The sequence below is a fragment of the Penicillium robsamsonii genome (assembly GCF_028829455.1).
Source record: "Penicillium robsamsonii strain IBT 29466 chromosome Unknown utg000002l_segment0_segment0, whole genome shotgun sequence".
Lineage (NCBI taxonomy): Eukaryota > Fungi > Ascomycota > Eurotiomycetes > Eurotiales > Aspergillaceae > Penicillium > Penicillium robsamsonii.
The window spans coordinates 2,928,334-2,949,200 of record NW_026643220.1 but is presented as its reverse complement, the minus strand read 5'-3'; the positions used below and the strand labels follow the sequence as shown (position 1 = coordinate 2,949,200).

At 42.8% G+C, this 20,867-nt stretch overlaps 5 protein-coding genes across 5 annotated transcripts; 1 reads left to right on the top strand and 4 right to left on the bottom strand.

The window, feature by feature from the left end:
• N7447_004367 (uncharacterized protein) lies at positions 1–4,182 on the top strand (the record flags this gene model as incomplete). Its single annotated transcript, XM_057228642.1, has 8 exons — positions 1–61; positions 513–650; positions 704–1,024; positions 1,073–1,127; positions 1,180–1,206; positions 1,263–1,858; positions 3,324–4,023; positions 4,083–4,182. The coding sequence occupies 8 exons, from the start codon at positions 1–3 to the stop codon at positions 4,180–4,182; spliced, it is 1,998 nt and encodes a 665-aa protein (XP_057087983.1).
• A 3,371-nt stretch (positions 4,183–7,553) lies between these two features.
• N7447_004366 (integrase zinc binding domain-containing protein) lies at positions 7,554–8,826 on the bottom strand (the record flags this gene model as incomplete). The annotated part of the gene is made up of 5 exons (XM_057228641.1): positions 7,554–7,821; positions 7,887–8,026; positions 8,092–8,137; positions 8,188–8,310; positions 8,375–8,826. 5 exons carry the CDS (start codon positions 8,824–8,826, stop codon positions 7,554–7,556), a joined length of 1,029 nt encoding a protein of 342 aa, XP_057087982.1.
• Positions 8,827–11,037: 2,211 nt separating this feature from the next.
• N7447_004365 (uncharacterized protein) lies at positions 11,038–11,288 on the bottom strand (the record flags this gene model as incomplete). Its single annotated transcript, XM_057228640.1, has 2 exons — positions 11,038–11,237; positions 11,285–11,288. The coding sequence occupies 2 exons, from the start codon at positions 11,286–11,288 to the stop codon at positions 11,038–11,040; spliced, it is 204 nt and encodes a 67-aa protein (XP_057087981.1).
• Positions 11,289–14,173: 2,885 nt separating this feature from the next.
• N7447_004364 (ATPase AAA-type core) lies at positions 14,174–14,968 on the bottom strand (the record flags this gene model as incomplete). Its single annotated transcript, XM_057228639.1, has 1 exon — positions 14,174–14,968. One exon carries the CDS (start codon positions 14,966–14,968, stop codon positions 14,174–14,176), a length of 795 nt encoding a protein of 264 aa, XP_057087980.1.
• A 2,907-nt stretch (positions 14,969–17,875) lies between these two features.
• Positions 17,876–19,045, bottom strand: N7447_004363 (uncharacterized protein; the record flags this gene model as incomplete). Its single annotated transcript, XM_057228638.1, has 1 exon — positions 17,876–19,045. The coding sequence occupies one exon, from the start codon at positions 19,043–19,045 to the stop codon at positions 17,876–17,878; it is 1,170 nt and encodes a 389-aa protein (XP_057087979.1).
• Between the last annotated feature and the right edge of the window lie 1,822 nt (positions 19,046–20,867).

Below are 20,867 nucleotides of genomic sequence, written 5' to 3'. Positions count from 1 at the left end.
ATGGCTGCAGCATTCGTTGCCTCAAGCATTATGATGAATGCGTACCCGAAAAAGATGCATCGTGAGTGTTGGATTCCACATACATATCATCTCTTGACTTTCTATAGTCTTCGACCCATGTATGATATACTGTAACTTATACAGGTCTCATTGCAAGAAGGCATTTCGAGTTTCATATGGACCACAGTGCTCTAGCTATTTGGATCGAGAGGTTCAAACTCAATGTGACAGTATATTCGAGGCTCTAGAGGATGGATATACGGATGCTGCACAGCTTCACCGAGGAAACGCCCAAAGATATAGCAGTTTCCTACGCCAGGTTGTGACGAGCACAGTCTGTATCTGGTGCCTTTGTCGACCTCCTGAGAGACATCTGAGCTGTGGTCACTCGGTATGTGATACGTGCGCCGCTCTATTTGGCATTCATCTTCCAAAATCGGATAGTCAAGTTAAGATAGATTGTCTTTTTGATGATGGCGGCGAACTACTAGTTAATACCAAACCACCAACAGCTGGAGTGAGGATTATAGGCATTGATGGTGGTGGTGCGCGAGGTGTGACGCCCCTCGAGTTTCTAGGTGAATTACAGAAGTTACTTGGAGATTGTCCAATCCACGACATGATTGATCTTGCAGTTGGTACAAGCTCAGGTGAGTCTTCAATAGTATAGTATCGGATGCACAATATATGACTAACAGACCAGGGGGGCTGACTGTACTGGCAAAATTCCACCAAAAGTGGCCTGTCTCATATTGTGCTAATGTATTCGAGACTCTTGCCCGCCGATGTTTTTCAACATCTGGATCCGCATTAGGTCGATTGAAAGCAGTGATTAAGTACATAACTAGCGATGCAATGTACGACGAGCGATTTCTGGAAGGTGCTCTTCAAGAGAACTTGCCAGGACAATTATTCGGTTACGTCCCTGGCATAGTATCTGGGACAAAGGTAGCACTTACTGCGACGTCTGGAGGGAATGTACGTTCAATATTCACAAACTACAACGGTTCAGCACAACCGACGGGTATGTACGATTTCGACAATGCTTCTCTATCTTCCTAATGGCTTTCAGGGTATACAGTGGTTCGACCTGAAAACAATGATGACGAAGCTTTGCTATGGCAAGCGTAAGTGGAAGTCCAATCATTGTTCTTACACGATTATACTAAACTTAGGTAGAGCTCGTGCAACAACAGCAGCCCCTATGTACGTCCATACGTCCATATATAGATATTGCTTCTCCTTGCTAATGGTCAGTCTAGTTTCTTTAAACCAATTACAGTTGCCAGTCAAGAGTTTTGGGATGGTGGGCTTGGCTTCCCCAACCCGATTGAACTCGCAATGTGGGAGTCTTCCCGTATTTGGGGCAAAAATATATCCCACGATGTCACCATCTCTCTAGGGACGGGAGAGGCCTCTAAAGGCCTACCTAAGAGAAAGACCCACTCCCTACAGAGGTTATGGACTTCTTTTATGGACTTCCTTGATGGACATACTAAATATGGTGATATCAGAAATGGGTTGGATGAGCAACGCAGGCAAGACTTCTTTCGTTTGAATACTGAACTACCATACCCAATTCGGCTGGACGATGTTCAAAGTATACCGCTACAGAAAGAGCAGATACATTTACGCCCACAAGGTCAGCTTATTGAAGTTGCAACAGCGCTATTAGTTTCCAACTTCTACTTCCAACTCGATACTTCGCCTACCTATGATGGAGGCTTTTACCTATGTGAAGGCTCAATCCGGTGTCGCGGTGTCTATAAAGACATATTCAACGCTCTCATTACTCTATATCAGCCAAAGTTGGAGTTTGTTACTGCGAACGAGACCCTCGCCTCACTGGATCTACAAGGTTGTCAAATATGCTCCCTTTACAACAAACATGTGTCATTTTATGTCAGACACCCTACAGAAATTGTCACGATATCGCTACGCTTGGCGAAGGGCATCGAGAGGAAGATAAGTGGCTTTCCTAAAAGTATGAAATGGTTTGAAAGACAACAGAGCCTCGACTGTCCCTTTACTGGCTATCGAAACGGCCAGAAGTTCCAAGACTGCTCAACGTGCTCCAGATTGCACAAAAGGAAACATCGGGATAGTATAGTCTCAACTCATACAAAGCGTGCAAGGAGATAATTTTGCAAATCAAATCCGCAATCATACAGACGCCCTCGAAATCTGTTTTACTATTTTACTCTCTTCGTTTCTTTCTCAAACTTTATGCTGAAACGCACTAGTCTGTGTTTGGCTTAGGCCATTTCAAATTATCGAAACGTATTGTAACTTAAAAGCACATGATAAGGTACTGTAATATAAATCATACAGTACGATTAATACTAGATTTGAGCGAGGAAACTCTACGATTTTCAATCTTAGTGTCACAATTATCATGGGGTTTCAAAATGACCGTCTTTAAACGGTGCTTGGATGAGCCAAGAGCTCTGGCTATTCCCTTCAATTCAGATTGGTGGGTTGAGTATGCACATAAAAGACCATAGTTAACGAGTAATAAATGTCCCCTCGACCCAGTTTACTTGCAAAGGATTCCTGTCCCAGCGGTACAGGTATTGTAGGTGTGTCCACAAGTCATTTGATGTTCCCGCAGGAATATATTGACGGCTCTCGATGTCGTACACGATGGTGCGACTATATTTATATTAATGGCGATAATATATTAATTTCAAGGGGAGTTATACTCACACCCAAAAACGACAGCCAGATCCTCCACCAGAGAACTGATATCGATGGCGGAAATTTCGGTAAATTATATCAGCGACATGTCGAACCTCAATAGCCATAGTGACCTGATAGTCCCAGTGCTGTATCGCCGAATTTGTGAGGAGATATGTGAGATTTGACCATTCAAGACGCCCATCTATTTCTCCATAGTCTGTCACCATATTCACACGCACTGATCCACCGGTCCGAAGAAGGAGATATATCGACCAATGGTTGTCCGACCCATCTGTCGCAGCACCAGTGTGAACCACAACTCTTATGTGACTGATAGGCCGGGAATCTGCTAGAACTTGATCTGGATTCAGGTTTACCATATTTTCTTGAATCCAAGTCAGTCAGGTATGAAGGACGGAAGGCAGTAAAGCTATATCGCTCAGCTAGCTATCATTTTGGAGGGTTAGGAGACATCGGACTATTTATTATCCGAGGCCGTAGATCATGTGCGTTAGAGCGATCGAGGCCATCGTTTTCTATCCCTTTCTTACTCTGTCTACCCGGCCTTACAATATCTGACGCCACCATGTCTGTTCAATTAAACAATCACCAGTCGATCATTGACTATTGCCGTTCTTGCCCAGAGGATCAGCTTACTGGAGGCTTGAGATCTGGTAACCAGGTCGTTAAGCTACCAGATTGTGACTTGGTAGTCAAGTTCGGCCAGTTTGTCTCCTCCCACGAGGCAAAGAATCAGCAAAAAGCATACGACATAATTGATCCTGGTATAGTTAAAGTCCCTTCGGTCCATGCCTTTTTTGAGGACGATGAGGGTTGGGGCTACATAATATCGGATTTTATTCAGGGCAAGATTATCGATCCTCTTTCAGACTCTCACATTCAAAGACTCGCTCAAATTCTTGAGTATTTTCACTCTATTACCGCCGATAGAGCTGGTAGCCTAGGTGGTGGCCCTTCAATCGGCTTACTCTGGCCAGATACAAATGATCTGACCATTAGCAATGTTCAGCAAGTGGAAGAATGGTTCAACAGCCGGCTTTTTCCCAGAGATGGAAAGGTTCATTTTAATCATAACCCACCGGTGCTCTGTCATTTAGACATAGCCCCCCGAAACATTATCTGGTTAGATGATGGTCGTGTCTGTCTACTGGACTGGGCATCAGCAGGATTTTATCCGAAACTGTTGGAATTTGCCAGTCTATTCTTTCAGAAATCCCATTTTAAACAGATGCTTCTGAAAGCAGTCGGTTTCGACTATGATCGTGATAAACTAGAACAGCAGAGGATCTGCCAGGCATTGTATAACAATGAAAGGTACTCCTTGTAAGTCAGAACCGACCAGATTTGTTCATCGTTGTCGAAATTTCTAACACGAAAAATAGTCGTTCGCGGGATATTCGAGAAGGATCTTCAGACAATGAAACAGCTGGTTGCATCTTTCCTCTTCCATTCGTTCCGGAGCCGCAAAAACTTCCGACCTAACGAGGGGGAAATGGTACAAGTGAATTATTCGAATGAGGTAGGGGTGATTGACTTCCTGTGGATATGTATGTTACTAGTGATTACCGCACCAATTGTGGAATGCCTGCTGATTTGGAGTGGTAAAACCCATTTACAAGTCTGTGCAACAGGCAATCAATAGTCCTGGGAAATCGAAAGCGAAAATTACGTGATGATACCATTTGGGATCGTGGTATTCTGGCAAAGGGAGGGATCATGGCTTTATATCAAGGAATGGCGCGATGACAACTTTGCATTGGCAAGAGCTCTACCTTATCATGGACATACATTTGAATTTATTGTAAGCCTAGCCCATGTCCATTAAGTACTGGCAATACTACCCGTCATAGTCCTGCTTTATAAAGTTCACACTTTGGTAGGAATTATTGCTCGATCATCCAAGAAAACTATTTTCAATATTATTATTTGGCACATTTAGAACGTACGGTGGTAGATATTTCGGGGCTTCCGCTTATATCAAAGGGCCATATAATCCTATAACGGTATAGCTCGGAAGCTAAACTCCATATAGACATCACGGCGTCTACAAAGTCCCAATCGGCCAGTCGAAAGTACCCGTTGTATCGGTTGATTGAACTCATATCTTCCCTAAGGCTTAACCTTAATCTTACCTGCATTCATTTAATAGGGCTTCTACGAGAGAATTTATACTACTGATACAGATACCATAAAATTAAGTACTATAGCATTGAAGCAATCGATGAAGTGATACAAGCAAAATCTCATTCCGGAAGCGGAGGACCTTAACGAAGACTTCGTCGCATTCATTACTTTGGCAGTGGAGGGATTCCCGGCCTTTTGATCCCCGTTGTATCGTACGCGCCACGTCTATAGCGTTAACTTAGCTTGGTTAAAAGTTCTAGTGACAGGAACTTACCTCATATTGGACATATCCCCGTTAGGAAGACCTGGAGTCTGTGTTTTAAGTGACTGCCGACTGGATAATGTAGAGTGATTTCACGTGTGATATAGGATGGCCTAGCTCTTCTTTGCGATTGGGAATTCCAAGCGAGGTATAAGGATTGATGATTCTATATATGAAGTTAAGTTAGTTTAGATCTAAGAATCGAGGACGGGGATTTGTATACTAAGTGCGACTGTAGAGTAATGGGACGTAATCAAGTGCATAAAATGAGGACGGGAGCTAGTTCTACTGTAAGGGCGAGTAAAAGTTCTTTAATATAGTGATCAGGCTTAATAGACTACATAGTTAGACTGTTATATACAACGAGATTACTAATACTATGTACTTCCTTCCGAATCAGAAAGATGTTCCATTCTACATTTGCCCATAATTCATATCTGGGTCTGCTCGTGCTTGACAGCTGACGCTTATTGGGGGGTAAAAGGATTGGCTGGGCAATCATGACAATCCGGGAAGTTTGGGTGAGAGATTGGAATAGTGTATTAGCACGCTGGGGTTTATGCTGAAGAAATGGATTGCTACGCCTTTTGAGACAATGTGATATTGAACTGTCGGATTAACTTTGTATGTGTATTGATACAGGAACTACTATGGCGTGAAGGCAGGATGTGGTGATTAGAATTGGCGGACGCTAGGAAAGGATTTATAGCCAAACGGTGTTTCTGTGCATTTGAAGATAATCCATTCTTCTTTTAATAGCCGGTTCATTATCTCGATCACTCTGTTTGAGGCTAAAATAATATTAGTATGCGGAAATTCAACAGTCACAGCGCGTTCTGTACTGCACTTTTATATAAATCAATGATAGAAAAAAGTAAACCAAAATATCAAAAGTACAACTCAATTGCTGTCTGGGCGGGTGATCCACTGCGAACTCAACACAGAACAAAGAAATGGAATGGCAACGGATATTAAATGGAGTAGTATAATGGCAGCCTATCTGGGTACCCACTTGATACTGGGGGGTAGTCGCTGAAACGGCTGGGAGAAAAGGCGTTGGATCCAAATATGGAACCTCAATTAAGTGTGAAATACAGTAATATTCGAAATCAGCTTTACCTCTACACTCTCTTGCACTATTTCCCAGAGACCTACATTAGCAGCGCTAGTACACGTTAGGAGACGGGTCCGCCCATATTGCATCAATGCTTGTACCTTTGATTAGTCAGGTTAAATTCTAGTAATAGTGATGAAAGATAATCTAAATTTTTCGGCCCATGCAAGGATTAGAGCAAACAGAGCAATAAGCTTACATAACCCAGATAACAGGATCCTGATCGAATTCCCCGCACGACTTGGTCCTCTTAAACAACTACTTGCCCATCCAAGCTTTTCTCCCACGCTAGTCACGAGCCAAAACATCTCTTGTTGCCTTTCGGAAAATCGCCTACTCTTGTGACTATCAGTTTAGCAGGCAATATCAGCGTACATCTACCACTATATTCCTGGTACGAGGCGATTGTCGAATGATATTGCATTCACTCAAATTAACGTTCCTATAGCTATTGACTTGGTTATGAATATGTGGGCCTACATCCAAAGCTTTTTCAGAAGCCAAGAAGAGCAGGTACCCACACCAACACCAGTCACGATTATGGCTGCCCGCTTTCCTGCCGACGGACAATCTCCCCATTTAGTGCCCCTACGGACGACGTCACAGAGCAACCATAGATTCTCTTTTGACGGACATGTACCAGACATGCGAGAATATTGGTCTACCCCAGATCCATGGCGTTACGCGGACAAAGTGAGATTTGAAGTCACCGAACAGTTGGACCCGATTTGTAATGGGATTTATATCATCTTTTTCACTTTTGCCATTGATGATCTTCCAGAAAATGCCAACTTCCCCCAAGAAATTCTGAATGACCGATTTCTTTACGGGGACGTTTTTGTTGTCAAGCTACAGGCACAGGAATATGGTGAATATGGCTGGGCGCTTTATGATGATATGCCCACAGAGTTTCTTAACTTGCCTCTAATGAGAGGTAAGAGAACACTTCGTTCGGATATACAGGATCTTTATCGTTAATCGGGCTACGGTGTCATGTGAGAAATTTCTCATTACATAAGAGTTCTGTCAGAAGTAAATAGGACACCACATAAGATTGGTTTGTCAGTGATCATAAACTTCAAAGATATAGCTTATTTGATCTAGAGTAAAAACCAATCGAGGTGGCGTAGGTAATTAATTGATGCGCTAATTACTGTAATTTACTATGATTCGTAAAGTTACATTGTTGGATGCAATGTAGGCGGGTCGGTCTCTTAGCTTGGACTAGCGCTGCTAATGTGGGTCTCTGGGAAATAGTGCAAGAGAGTGTAGAGGTAAAGCTGATTTCGAATATTACTATATCACCCATGGAACCTTAAAGGACCGAACTCCGTTGCCTAGATTCGAGCGACCTTACACATTTTGATGACTATCTAGCCAGCCAATATGATCTTGTAAATGACTAAAATAGTCTGCTTCCGTCCCATTGAGGGATATTTGACTAGCAAATGTCGAGTCTTGTCGCGAGATTGGCAGCGATGGTATTTTAAGGGATTGGGAGACCCCCTCCAATCTGGAGGAGCTTGTTCGCGAAGTAGGCTGTATTAGGCGTGATCCACCACGGTGTACCCGGCAAGTTGGACAAATCTTGACAAAGCGGGCGATCAGTTCCTTAGGGACCCTAATGATATAGTTAGTGGCTATGAATTAAGCACATTATATATGATATGTCATAGATTTGCCCACCATGAATAGATCCGCCGGACCTGAGTAGATGTCTTATCTCGGCCACCATGTTGGCATTGCTGATGTGCCTTAGTGAGGATTTTGAACAATTTTTGTCGAATTGCAACCGGCTTTCCCTTATGGCAGATCATCTTCCTATGCTTTATGTCGTAAATTACCCTATTAGCATTGATTGATTTTATCCGTCAGAATAAGTCGAACTTACATCCGATCCCACAGATTCGAGCTTGAACATCTTTTTGACCCAAAACCTGATTTGTTTAACAGTGCGGGCAATGGATTTAACTAAAGAGATCCATACCGAAACTGAGCCGACTCCACCGCCGTATTTTTAGGGTCAATCAACACAGTGCTAATGTTTCGGGCTCTCTTAGCATGGATCAACGCTTTATCTTGTTTCTGATTAGATAAGCCCTCAATATAGCTAGTTAATTAGAATGATAAGATATCAGTATTAAATCTCGTAAGCTTTATCATAGATCACTCACTTCTGCACCAGTTGATCAAACTCCTTTACATCAGGGAAGCCGCTAAGCGCGGGCACTATTTCCTCTGATAGTAATATAGCCTCGTTGTGAGACTCCTGGCTTTCAATCTCTGTTTCACCTAGCGGGTCGCGGGGCAAATACATTGGCCCTTGAAGGTAGTGCGATTGGGAGATGAACTGCGGCGGATGGGGTAGCCTAGGGTCATCAAGTGAATGTTCCGACGTGTCCTGCAACCCCAGAGCGAGACTCGACTGTGGGGCAGAGAGCTGCCCAAAATGAGACCCGTATATGTCGAAAGAATGCTGAGAGAAACAAGGTCTATGTGTGTTGAAATCATGGCCCTCTTGCTCAAAGTGATGACTCTCCGGCTGACCATACAAGCCATACACTGCCGTTTGTTGATTCATGAGACACGCATCATCCCCTTCACTGCACCTTGCAAAATTGCTCATACTTGATGCCTAACTTGGTTATTGACCAACTCACGCTGATCTGACCTGGACAGAGAAAGGAAGAGGAATAAGAAGAAATCCAGCATACAGCGGGTCTCCGAGGGTGGTGATATTGATGGTGACAGGAAGAGGCTAACTCGCTTACATGTAATCGAGGAAGAATTGCGAGGGTACTCGAGTACACCACAGTAAGCAAGTATCACAAAGAGAATTGAACTGTGTCTAGAAAAGAAAGAAAGACCGATAGTTTATATATTATATAAGGCCCATCTATAAACGGGCAAAAACTCTATTTAAAAAGCCCCAATAGACATATGGTCACCCAGAACCTCGAAAAGATTCGGGGGAATTCCACATTAAAACTTTTACTCATGGGTGAGATATATTACAGCGTAGTGGGGGTAAGGAAATTCGGACTGGAACACAATGTCAGCGAAAATTAACCAAATTTGTCAGGTCATACAAGAGCATCCAATACTGATGGCGATGTAGATATGGAGAGGGCTCGGACAGCAGACTAACATCAATACTGGCCGATTGACCTTTCTCATTCAAATTTAGTTTTCTTTGGGTATGTCACTCCGTGATTTTTCGCTCTCGCACAAAGGAAACGATCAGAGTAGGCAGCAAATATTCAAGTTATAGCTACGCATTGTTACTATCCTTCGAATAAGAGGTTGATCATCTTATTCGAAATGATAATAGATTATGCTCAAAACGAAAAGTGATAACAATGATGCTACTGGTCCACAGCAAAAAGTACAGAAAGAATGGTTCAAACAGAAAAGCCTTCTTTATGGCAGTAAGCCAAAGAATTCAAATCTTTATGTGTACAGAGTTCGGTTCCCTAGGAATCCACGAGCCGCAGCGAACAATGCCATTTGATTCATGAACGTCGTCCACTAGGAACAGCAAGTATAGACTTCCAACTATATTGTAGTTGTACGTTGACCCTCAATATTGTCTGAAATTCTTGAACGAGGTCAATCGAATAATATTTAAGGATTTCTGGCTAGATAAGAAATGATTACTCAAATAAGGAACAAGGTCCTCAGAGGGTCTAGTGAGCAAAACGTACTGGCAGCTCCGCTGTGAATATCCTGCGACAGTCCAGAGTATCTCTTTTCCTTAGAAGAAAATATCACCATTGTGGATCGTAGTACTCCTATTATTCGGGTGAACAATATGCCCCATATAATGGAAAAATCCAAGACTCGTAGGAACGGGGAGTTCGACAGTTTGATCGTCTATCATAGTTAATCACGAGTTAGACGGGCCAATACATGTCTTAATATAGATGTAAATACACGAACCTACTAGGGAATCGCCGTCACATGTCTGGCCATGAGAACGCAACGTCGCATCCACTCGACAAGGGGTTGCTGGAATAGACGTAGTATTTTGGGGGTGACTTGGATGAACATTTAGTTGCATCTCCGAAGGTACCTCCTGGTTGTCCCATAAGTCATCATCCCTAAGAATAATTCTGATTAACTCCTTAGACCAACTAGGAAGCCACGAAGGTATTTGAATTTGTGGAAGACACGACATTCTGGTAACGGGGTCAAGGCTAACAGATGCATAAGAGTAAATCTGGATAGATAAAGGGACAACGATGGTTCTTATAAGGCACCATTTCGTTCCTTATATAATGATCCACAATTTTATTATGTGGCGCATGGTTAGTGTGCTGGCATTTATCAAATCATCGTTCTAACGTGGACAGCCTATCCCTCTTTGTTTCGTTTTCTCCGCTCCCACGCTAAATCAGCCCTCAAATTATTACTATAATTGCGGGTGGATTCGACACAACATTGGGAAGAAGTCTCCGATGATGAAGCAGTTTTGCGTGAAGAGGAATGAAAAATGGGAGAAGGCTTAGACTACTACTAGAAAGCGATTGAGGGTAGCGGCACGTATCTGCTACTGAAGGCTTACTTTCTTTACCAGCGGCTCTTGTGTTACAAGATCTATATCGGCACAGCTTTCTTATCTCGCTTGGCCTAAGAGTAGATAAATCGATTCCAGCTAGCGATCGAAGGCATTGACAATTCACAGTATGCATAAGAGATTTATTAGAAATGGCATTATCTGAAACCCTATGCTTATATCTAAAAAAATAAAAACACAACTTTATTTGATCTAGGGGGAAGCAAGGGCATTGTGCTCTGTATTGGCTATCTAGAACTCCGGGAAAAGAACAAAATGAATCTAGTCCGAAAACTGATCGATTTCCATCGTAAGGTTTGACACTCCTGCAGCCTGCGAGGCTGGGATCACCCGAGCCACGCTAGGACACCGATCTTGACTACTTATATCTGCCCACCGCAAAGGTCGACACTCGCGCATCTTACATTGTTCAAATGCATAGCCGTTACCAGCTCTCGTAATTTTAACAGCCATATTGTCACCTACATAGATTAGTTCTGATTGTAGAGAATAAGAAACAAAGACTTACCCATTTCCTGATTCACGTATTCTTTTTCGAGTTTCATGAGCGGTGTGATTGCGCTCAGTGTTTTTCTTATTCCCTCCGAGGTTTTAGGAGATGTTTCCAAATGTAAAAGGGTCATAAGCTGCGTGGGTAGGGCAAAAAGAATAGACGTGATTATCACTGCTTTGAAGCTTAGTGGATGTTATATCTATTGTAGAGCCTCTATACCTTTCTTATTTCGTGCGCTGGGCAAGTCAAACAACGTTCTATAAATGTAGCGGAGTTCATCAAGGCTAATCCTTTTGAGTGCATTTCGATAGTACTCTCTGAGCTTGTCAGTTGAGCTCATTGGTATGAGTTCAAATTCGGCATCTGGAGAGTCATTCATGGCGAAGAGTTTCTGATATGAGTAGAAGAATAAATTAGGGAAGCAGCTAGCTTTATAGTCTTTAACAGGCCAGCCGCTGTAAATTGGGGCCATCGCAGAACTAGTCTGTGCATTTTAAATAACTGTCGAATAAATAGTACAGAGTAAATTAGCGTGTTCTATAGGAAAGCCCTCTTCCTGACCCCTTGGCTCCAAGTTAATTGGTGGTACCTTAGGCAAGAAATATACTTTTAGACTCTATATCCGGCCACCATTAGACGGAGATTCTCATGGATGGCACTAATGTCTACAACTGCAACTAGTCATTTCATTGAGATCTAAGGACGTCAGATGTGGCGAAACAAGCTTGGGAAGAAGCACGCCCGATTACCGGTCCTTTGCTAAAGCCAAAACGGTCAACATTTGCACGAATTTTTCCAAAGGTGCCTGTGAAGCTCCTATAAGTGCTTCCGTTTCAGAGCTGTTTAATGTGTGAACAAACTTCAGCCTGGTGGCTCGATTCAGGGGGATATGAGATACATAACTGGAAACACCGATGAGAAGTATCGACATCTTCGTCTGTATCGCTAGAGTCTAAACTGGGAGTTTGACTTTACTCCGATAGAGTGCTATTTGGAGAAGGCTACTCGGTGCTATTATCTAACTCATACCTTCATAATGTTCAACGCCAACCTTCTTTTCATGGAGTTTCTGCGGAATGATTTTCATTGTTGGTAGAGAATACCAAAAGATCAAGGACAGCGTTAAATTTTATTCCAATATGGATCTAGGACACAGGATATATATAACGTAATTCCAATGTCGCGGGTCTCAACTTTGATTATCAACCAAGGCTGACTTCTTAGAACCACTTTAGCAATGTAGGCGGGACCCCCGTCGGTACATGTTGTATTGTATGCCCCACGTCTATAAAGCTCAGCTTAGCTTGGTTTAAACCCTCCAGAAAAGACATAGGACCTATCGAACCTACATAGTATTGGATGTGTTCCCTGCGTTTGGAATTTTTAAGCCAGATGTTCCTTCTGTAGAAGTACATTAGTTTATATCTCAATAAGGCGCGCGAATTTGTATACCTGAGTGTTGTGGAGCCATAGGTAATAGTAGAGCACACATAGAGCAAGAATAAACCAACTAAAAAGGAAAGAAGCTGCAGCTAGCTGTATGGGACCCATGGTAGAGACAAGGCGAATTGAAATATTTTATGTATAATCATGAGAATTTAAAGACTTATATGATCACGCCTGAGACTAACTTAGATTTCGAATAACACACTATTGGGTGTTCATTCTCTCTCCGCCCATCAGAGAATTAATGTTTAGCTACAATCTTAATTTATTCTGTCCTAGCCACTCAGTGGTTACGGTACCACACTACTGCAGCTTCGTACGAAAATTCTATCGGGGCCCATTAGAGAATCAACATTTAACTATAAAACTAACCTGATACATATAAAAAAACAACCATCCCTTGGGCACTTGATGAGCTCGAGATGCGGTAGCTAAATTCTTCCTAGTTGAGTCTCTAGCCATGCGCTGTTCTCCGTATCCAAATTGTCCACAAGATGACGCTTAAGGTCCTCCCCGTTATTCCAATAAAGCATACGGTTAATTGACATGCGCATGTTACTAGGGGGCAACATGTCCATCATCAAAAGACTGTATAGCACGACCATACATTCTAAGCCCGTATCAGTAACACTCGGCTCTATTAAATTCTCGACGAATTTCGAAGGAGCATATCCTATCTTCTTCAATAGAATATCAGACAGCAGATGGGTAGTAATGGGCCCATCAAGCACACATGGCGCCATAGAGACGATGTAAGTAGTGACATCGCCGTGTTCAATCAAGAACTTAGGATTTCTCATTTCACGAACTAAATAGTTAGCGGCATATTTGCTACGCGTGAGGTCAGAAATGGCGTACAGAATTGTCTTATGAGCTGTAGTAACTGTTCAGTCATGGGTGCTATGATGGGAATTACCAGCATGGCTTAGGAAAAAGAGAAGGTAGAACGCCAATTGATTTCGGTGGCTAAAGGGATACTTTATAGCTTTCTGGGGTTCCGTTATATTGACAATTATGGAGCGGCCATTCAATATGATAAAAACCTAGCATTCTTTTGCACCGGACCTACTAACTAAACAAGTAACAGAACCGGCAGTCATCCATCCATATTGTCAAAAATCATATCATATTGGCATATTTCTTTAGCGAATTAAGGGACCATTTTCATTTCGTCGAAAGTCTGCTTCGTTAAGCGCCCCTAAGAGGTGGGCTCTATTAAAAGAGTAATTGGCGCGCGTATATACAGGTTCCTTTACCTACATTGAATGAGCTGATGGCAGCTGTTGTCTTCGCCCAAAGTTTTGAGGAAATCCTGGCAGACTTCTAGTTTGAACATACTAGTGCTTTTTACTTGAATAGACGGAGATTCATAGGTCAGGGGCCTATGGCATAATGGCTACTATTTTAATATTCAGGTACAAAATTGTTCAGCGACTAAGAATATAGTTTACATTCTGTTCACTCCGCAACCGCGGCAGACATAACAATTTCCCCTCTGCGTCTCAGCCAGTCATGGGCATGCGAAACAGCCAGCTCAGGCTTATCTCTAAAATCCATCAGATAGTTATTAATCTCCACTGCAGTTAGGTCACTGGAGGAAACAATATCTGCGAATTTCTCAGAGAGCTCTGATATGCTATTCTCCCATATCGCCTCATTTTTTGGGTCCCTTTCTACGCCATTCCAACCGATAAACGAAGAGCCATTGTCAAAAAAGATACGAAATAGCTCCTTTGCGCTTTCAATATCCACGAAGCCAAAGTGATATCTCTTATCTACCCGACCAGGTCGAATCAAGGCTGGATCAAGCTTTTCGAGATGATTGGTAGTCATGATCAAAATACGGCCCTCCTGTGCCGCGACACCATCAAGACAGTTTAAAAGGGCTGATAGAGAGATATCAGCACGATCAAGTTCGTGTGAGTCTCCCACTCGGCTAGCAGTTTCAGGATTCTTCCTTCGCCAACCGCCCTCTTGGCTAATCCCAGCACTATCCACGTCTTCGAGAAGCATAATACAACGTTTTGGCAGTCTTTGAAATAGGCTAACCAAACTATCCTCATCAAGCTTTTGAGAGTTTAAGCTGACCGTGTAGATATCAAGCCAAAGGTGTCCTGCAATTGCAAAGCACATACTCGATTTTCCGGTTCCGGGAGGACCATAGAGAAGATAACCTCGGCGGTATGGAATGCCACGAGTCTCATACCAGACTTTTGCTTGTGGACTAAGGAAATCTTCGATATCCTTCAACATATTATCCTTGATTTTTAGAGGTAAGGCCAAAGTTGATAATGGACGAGGAGGCTTTGATACCGTCGGACTCCAACTGATTGTGTTTTTTTGGTTGAATCCGCGAAAGATAGTAATCGTATGTTGGTGGTGTTGGATGGAGGCATATTGTACTTCTTTTAAAAGTTTAAAGAGCATATCTCTCCTCCAAAATAATGTGTAAATCTTAAAGGCTTCTGGGCTTGCGAGCCAACTATTGTGCTTCTCGTGCGGCTCACGATAAAGACCCAAAAGACATCCCTGGTATAGAAATAAATGAAGCCTCCTTTGAGAAGGAGTGCAACGGATTCTCATGATGTTTTGCTGTTCCTTCAAGGAAAACCAGAAATCTTTCCTGTTCTTTTCGAAGCGATCTTGCTCGGCTGGGGTATCCTCATCGGCATCCGTATCTTCATTCTGCCAGGGAAAAGAGATAGCGTTCTTTGATTTGGCAATAGCACCACGGGTGCAGCTTAATGAATCATTTCTTTCCATCCAGTGTATGAACTGGTCGTGGAGCTTATCGTGGTAGGGAATCTCAATGGAAATGGTCAAGTAAAGGAGCGCATTTTGGACTTTGTGGAGAAAGCGAGGAAGTAGAAAGGCGAGTATTGGAGATAAAACAACCAACAGAATTAGGAACCCGAAGTACGAGGAAACATCGGGGTGTAAATAAGATGACAGAAGCCGGGTAAATATAGAAAGTCCCGGAAAAAGTGACTCAAGGGCAACAGGTAACACCTCAAGGATATTGTTTTGCATGTTGGTGAGATTTCGTGTGAGTGTAGGTAGACATTGGGAAGGGCGTGGGCCTTTTATAATGGACCCAAAATCTGATTCTCATCATGGTTGGCTCTTACCCATTCGCGTGCATATAGTATGTTCACCCATTTTCCCTGATCAAATTAAATTTATCATCATGATCTACGTAGCTAGTGACATGAATTTTTATAACAAACCTGGATAAAATATTCGTTCTTTATCGGAGGAACTTTTAGCTTTAACTTTTATTGTATCGGTTTCTAGGAGCCTCTAACACAGGCGCATATTTTTGATTAGAATCTGGACCTCTGTACAAGTGTGTCTTGTGACTTGCCTAGCAGAAGAAGTGATATGAAATTTGAAAGTAGGCAACGTTCCCTTGTAAAGCTAAAACATGTCATTATCACTGGTTTGGGGGGAGTATTCTATCTGATGTCATGCCAGTTCCCACTTGTAGGATCTTTATCTTCCAGTTCCAGCTATGATAAGGTACCTAGGGCAGCAAGAGCTCCAAACTCTTTACGTCTATACCTATATTCCTGGCTATCGATACACGGGTTTGACTCGAATAAAATATTGAAACAAAGCAAACCAAAGAAACGTAGAAAAGTATAGGTGCATCCATTTCCCTAACCCAATTAAATATATCCAGGCCCTGGGCTCTCGAACTAAGTCCTTGAGGGGGCACTTCGAATCAACTTGACTCTCGAAGGTTTTCAGAAATTGTAGCGAGTGAGGAAGTTTCAGACAGTCTGGTCACAAAATCGTCGAAGATAATCTCAACTTGGTATCCGCAAATCTCTTCCTCCTGATTGAACATCGGTAAAATGTGTTGTAATATGCCTCTTCCTTGGAGACCTAGGAGATCCTTTCCGACCCAAACATAATGCTGGACCATAAGAGTAATATAGATCAAGAGCCCCTCGTCCGTGATTTGGTTCGCTTTTCGGCATTGAGAAATCATGCTATTGCGAAGCTTTCGTCCAATTTCACCTTCAAGAGTGAGCTTCGCTGATATATCCATCATTACATCATAGACCGTAGTAGGCGTAGGGATTATCGAGCGGTATTTTTTTGCGTGCTGAAAGAGAATCCATTGGTTTTGTAACAGCTGCTCAATTGTCTCGCTCATGGTGTTTGTGGCTAACATAAAATTAGTATATGGGAGTTACATAGATAAAGCGCGTTTGGTTTACTGCACCTCTGTATAGTAATTGGGTCTGTGGGAAGCTCTCTGTCAAATTAATGGCAAAATACCACTACGAGATACGTTCACTTTATAGTGTTAGACTTTAGTCATAGGTTCTTGGTCCGGTTAACCGGCTATACCCAGACTCCGGGTCGCCCGATTTGGTTAGGGGATAATAGGACCAGCAGTAAGTCACAACAATGACAGAGTGAGAAGCCGGTGAGATGGTATTTGTCTACATAGCCATGCCATATTAGTCTGTTCGCTTCCACTTTTTGATTCTGAATTCTAGATGAATACTAACCCATATTGCAGAGCAAGTTGGCGAGTTGGCGAGTTGGGATATATCGCATATAAGAGAAAAGCCAGGGCTGAAAAGGAATTTACGAAAGAGCCTTGCTGATGAAAAGATTCAGGATCAGATTAGAGTGCAGCTCAGGGCATACCCCACTTTCCGTTCTTGGCCTTTCGCTCCTAGACAAAACAAAAGAGAGGGTGCGTGATTTAGCATTTTTCTTCTGAACTGCTTTTTCCGCACACTTAGCTGCTTCGATGTCATCATTGGGCTTGTATGTTCTCATGTATCGAAGTGCGAACATATTCCAATAGCAAATATGCACGCAATTGAAATTCAGATTCTAGGAAGCTATATGTCAACTCATACATAGCGGCTATAACACAATCGTGTGATAGAGGCCTCTAATGGAGTTATCAACCTTTTTGTACGGCCTTCATAGACGAGTCTGGCGGCTGCGTCCGGTATCGGATATCCGACGGCAGCTGACTTGACACCTCGTGGTGGGATTTGCTGTAATCCTGTGTGCAAATTATTTGAGCTAATGTCGTAGCCGAAAAGAATCTGGATATGCATACTGCAGTATTCTATGTTTATATCTTACAAGTAAAAGAAGGACTAAACAGTTGATTATAGAGATAAGCCCTCATTTTGCGCGACACACAAGTTGTTCCAGCTTTGCAAGAGCGTCACTTAATGAAATGCGAGATTCGATGGCTGTCTTTGTCAGACCGCTAGCAACCAACTGTAGGTTTTCATCTCTACCAGTGCCGCATTTCTCAGCAATCGTTGAAAGTAATCTTCCATAAGCCCAAGAGTCTGTAGCAACCCGTGCCTCAAATGGAGTGTTGGCAGGAACTATTTCACCGTTTTGTTGAATGAGCATTTGCATCTCCGGAGAGAGCCATTCCCACATATAACCGCCCGTCCCACTGATATCGATGAGTATAGCATTCCTGCTATCATCAAAAACAATATTTGAGGGTTTTATATCAAGATGGCTTCGGCCTCTAGTGTGCAACGATTCCAAAGCTCTTCCAATCTGTAGAGCCCATTGCACTAGCAGCCCGCTTTGGACCGTAGCCTCCCTGATGATTTCCTCAAGTGACCCTCCGGGATAGTATTCGAGAAGAAATCCTATGATCACTGCTGGCATATCGGTTGACGGGTAGGTCTTATAAGGGTTCTCCGATACAACTGTACCAATTATTTGCGCGATATTTGGCTGTCCGCGGAGTTGTGTAAGGGCATCGATCTCGTCTAAGATATGGTTTGTGTCTCCGGGCTCATAGATAGGGCGGTCGATCGTTTTATAAGCAAACTTCTGTTGATTGAAGAAGACCGTAGAGATTGTCGGAGCGATAGCCTTGATATCCCGTAGATAACTAGCCTCGAATATTGGATGATAACGATCTCGGTCAAAAGTCGGGTATATGACCCTCCTTGGATCTTCCGTGATCTTGCAGCATATTTGATGGGCAACACCAATGAAATAGTTCGGTATAGCTCGATGCCTATCACGGATTGTGACTGAGTTATCCCTCTGCCCAGTGAAGCTTAAAGTAAGCATTGTCACTGTATCTTCCAAAAGCTGTAGTTGACTGAAATCAACCGCTTCAACAAATGTTTGGAATAAACACCGGCGTTTGAGATAGCCAAGGTGTAGTATCGATTCTGGCAAAGACCAATCCACGACAACTTTGATCCACCATGAAGAGCCGTTGTTGCGGAATATCAGGGTCTGTGATGGACGGTCGCCGTTCCATTCTTGATATGATTTGAATTCCAATGAGGAAGAGAGACTCTTTTCGATCATTTTGCCTGATTCCAGGGATGAGAACCTGCTTTTTCCAAGAAAAAATATAAAAAAACTTCTTCACATAAATTATGGGGGAAGGGGGGAAGGGGTAGTTATATGGCTCCGGATCACGTGTTCCACAATAACTTCTGGGAAATCGCCCCACTATTCATGATTCGAACTTCTTCAACGGAGGAAATAGTACTATTAATAAAACTTATATTGTACAATACCGGTAGGGGCACTACAGATGGTTCTTGGCTTGAAGGATGGCTACCACTGTCCATGTCAACATTTTAGCGCTCTCCATTCCAACAATCCATGTGGAACTCAAGTAAACTTCCAAGCATGTGTGCTCCCAAGCAGTTTGCATTCTCCGGCCACATATTGCTCAAGCTCCAACCAGCAGATTAAATAAGCCTAGGGTTTACCAAGCACACTGGTAACTAGTTAGCATATTACACATGCGAGTGACGTTCCGATACTAATAAATGGGATAAATTACAACTGATACCCCAGTGGTCTATAGGGGCGTTTCCTTATAAGCGAATGGAGCAATGGAATGGCTTTCTATGTATATAACATATTCCCATATAGCTACGCAACACCCGTAGTATCCAATAGAGACATGCGATCCCACTTGTAGTCCAAAGTCCACCATCCACTGTTGCATCTGTAGACTGTTAGAACGTGAGACATAGTATTTCAAGACAACTCACATGATCCTTCTCTTTTTTGTGTCCTGCCTTCTTATCACAACCTTCTTTGTAGCAGAATGATCCTATCGTGGATTACGTGGTCCCATTAAGAGGGTCACATTATAGTCCACTATAGATACCTATTAAGTCCGCCGTTGACTATTGTATCTGCAGACTGTTAGAACGTGAGATGCAATATCTCAAGGCCAACTCACTTGGTCCTTCTCTTCTACCTCCTTCTTTCTTATCACAGCCCCCTTCGAAGCAGAATGTTCCTGTTGTGGATTGAGTGGTCCCCTTGGGAGGGTCACATATCTCGCCAGCTTTCACTGCAACATCACATGGGTCTCCACTCAGTTGAGCCGTGTAATGACCACATCTGTAGACGCGAACAACAACATAACACATATTGACGGGTAATGGGAAATCGAGGGTTCTAAGTTGAAGGAGTGGGTGATGATGAATTGAAGTATGATGTTGATGTTAAAGCTCAGATAAAGGAGTATACCTGTCTTTATATATCTACCTACTCTACTTTTTACCACGTTTGGACCGCTTAAAACCCAAATTCCCTACTTTAGAAGCCTCTAAAATCCCTCTATACATCCCACCTCATATATGGTGATATACCCTAGGCTACTGCTAGTCGTAGTGGATTCCAGACCATTCAAGCCTGGTCATTCTATGTTACTTAATATAGGCTAGTCATAACCCACAAATAGGCTTGCTGTTGATGAAGGAACATGCCGTAAATTCCGCGGGGCTTATTCCTATTAGTCGTTGAAAGCAGGCGCGGTCTATTGTATTTTTTCTTATCAACTTGGAGGTCGTCGTAAAGCTGGAGGGTTGGGGAGCAGCTAGATAGATCATGACACCTCTGAAGGCTTGGAGAGCAACAACACTCTTTCGCGTGAACAACATAAATCCAAATGTAAAATATATATTTTTTTTTTACTAGCAGCCACTATGAACGGGGTGAAAAGATATAATTAGATTACACGCTCACGTAGTTTTCAACATTCGAGAGTCACTTGATACAGACACAGATTCGGTCAAAATTGATCTCGAAAGCACCCGCTAACCCGCCAGATTCGTACAGGAGATCGTTCACGATACGGACACTGCACATCTTCGAAATCTTG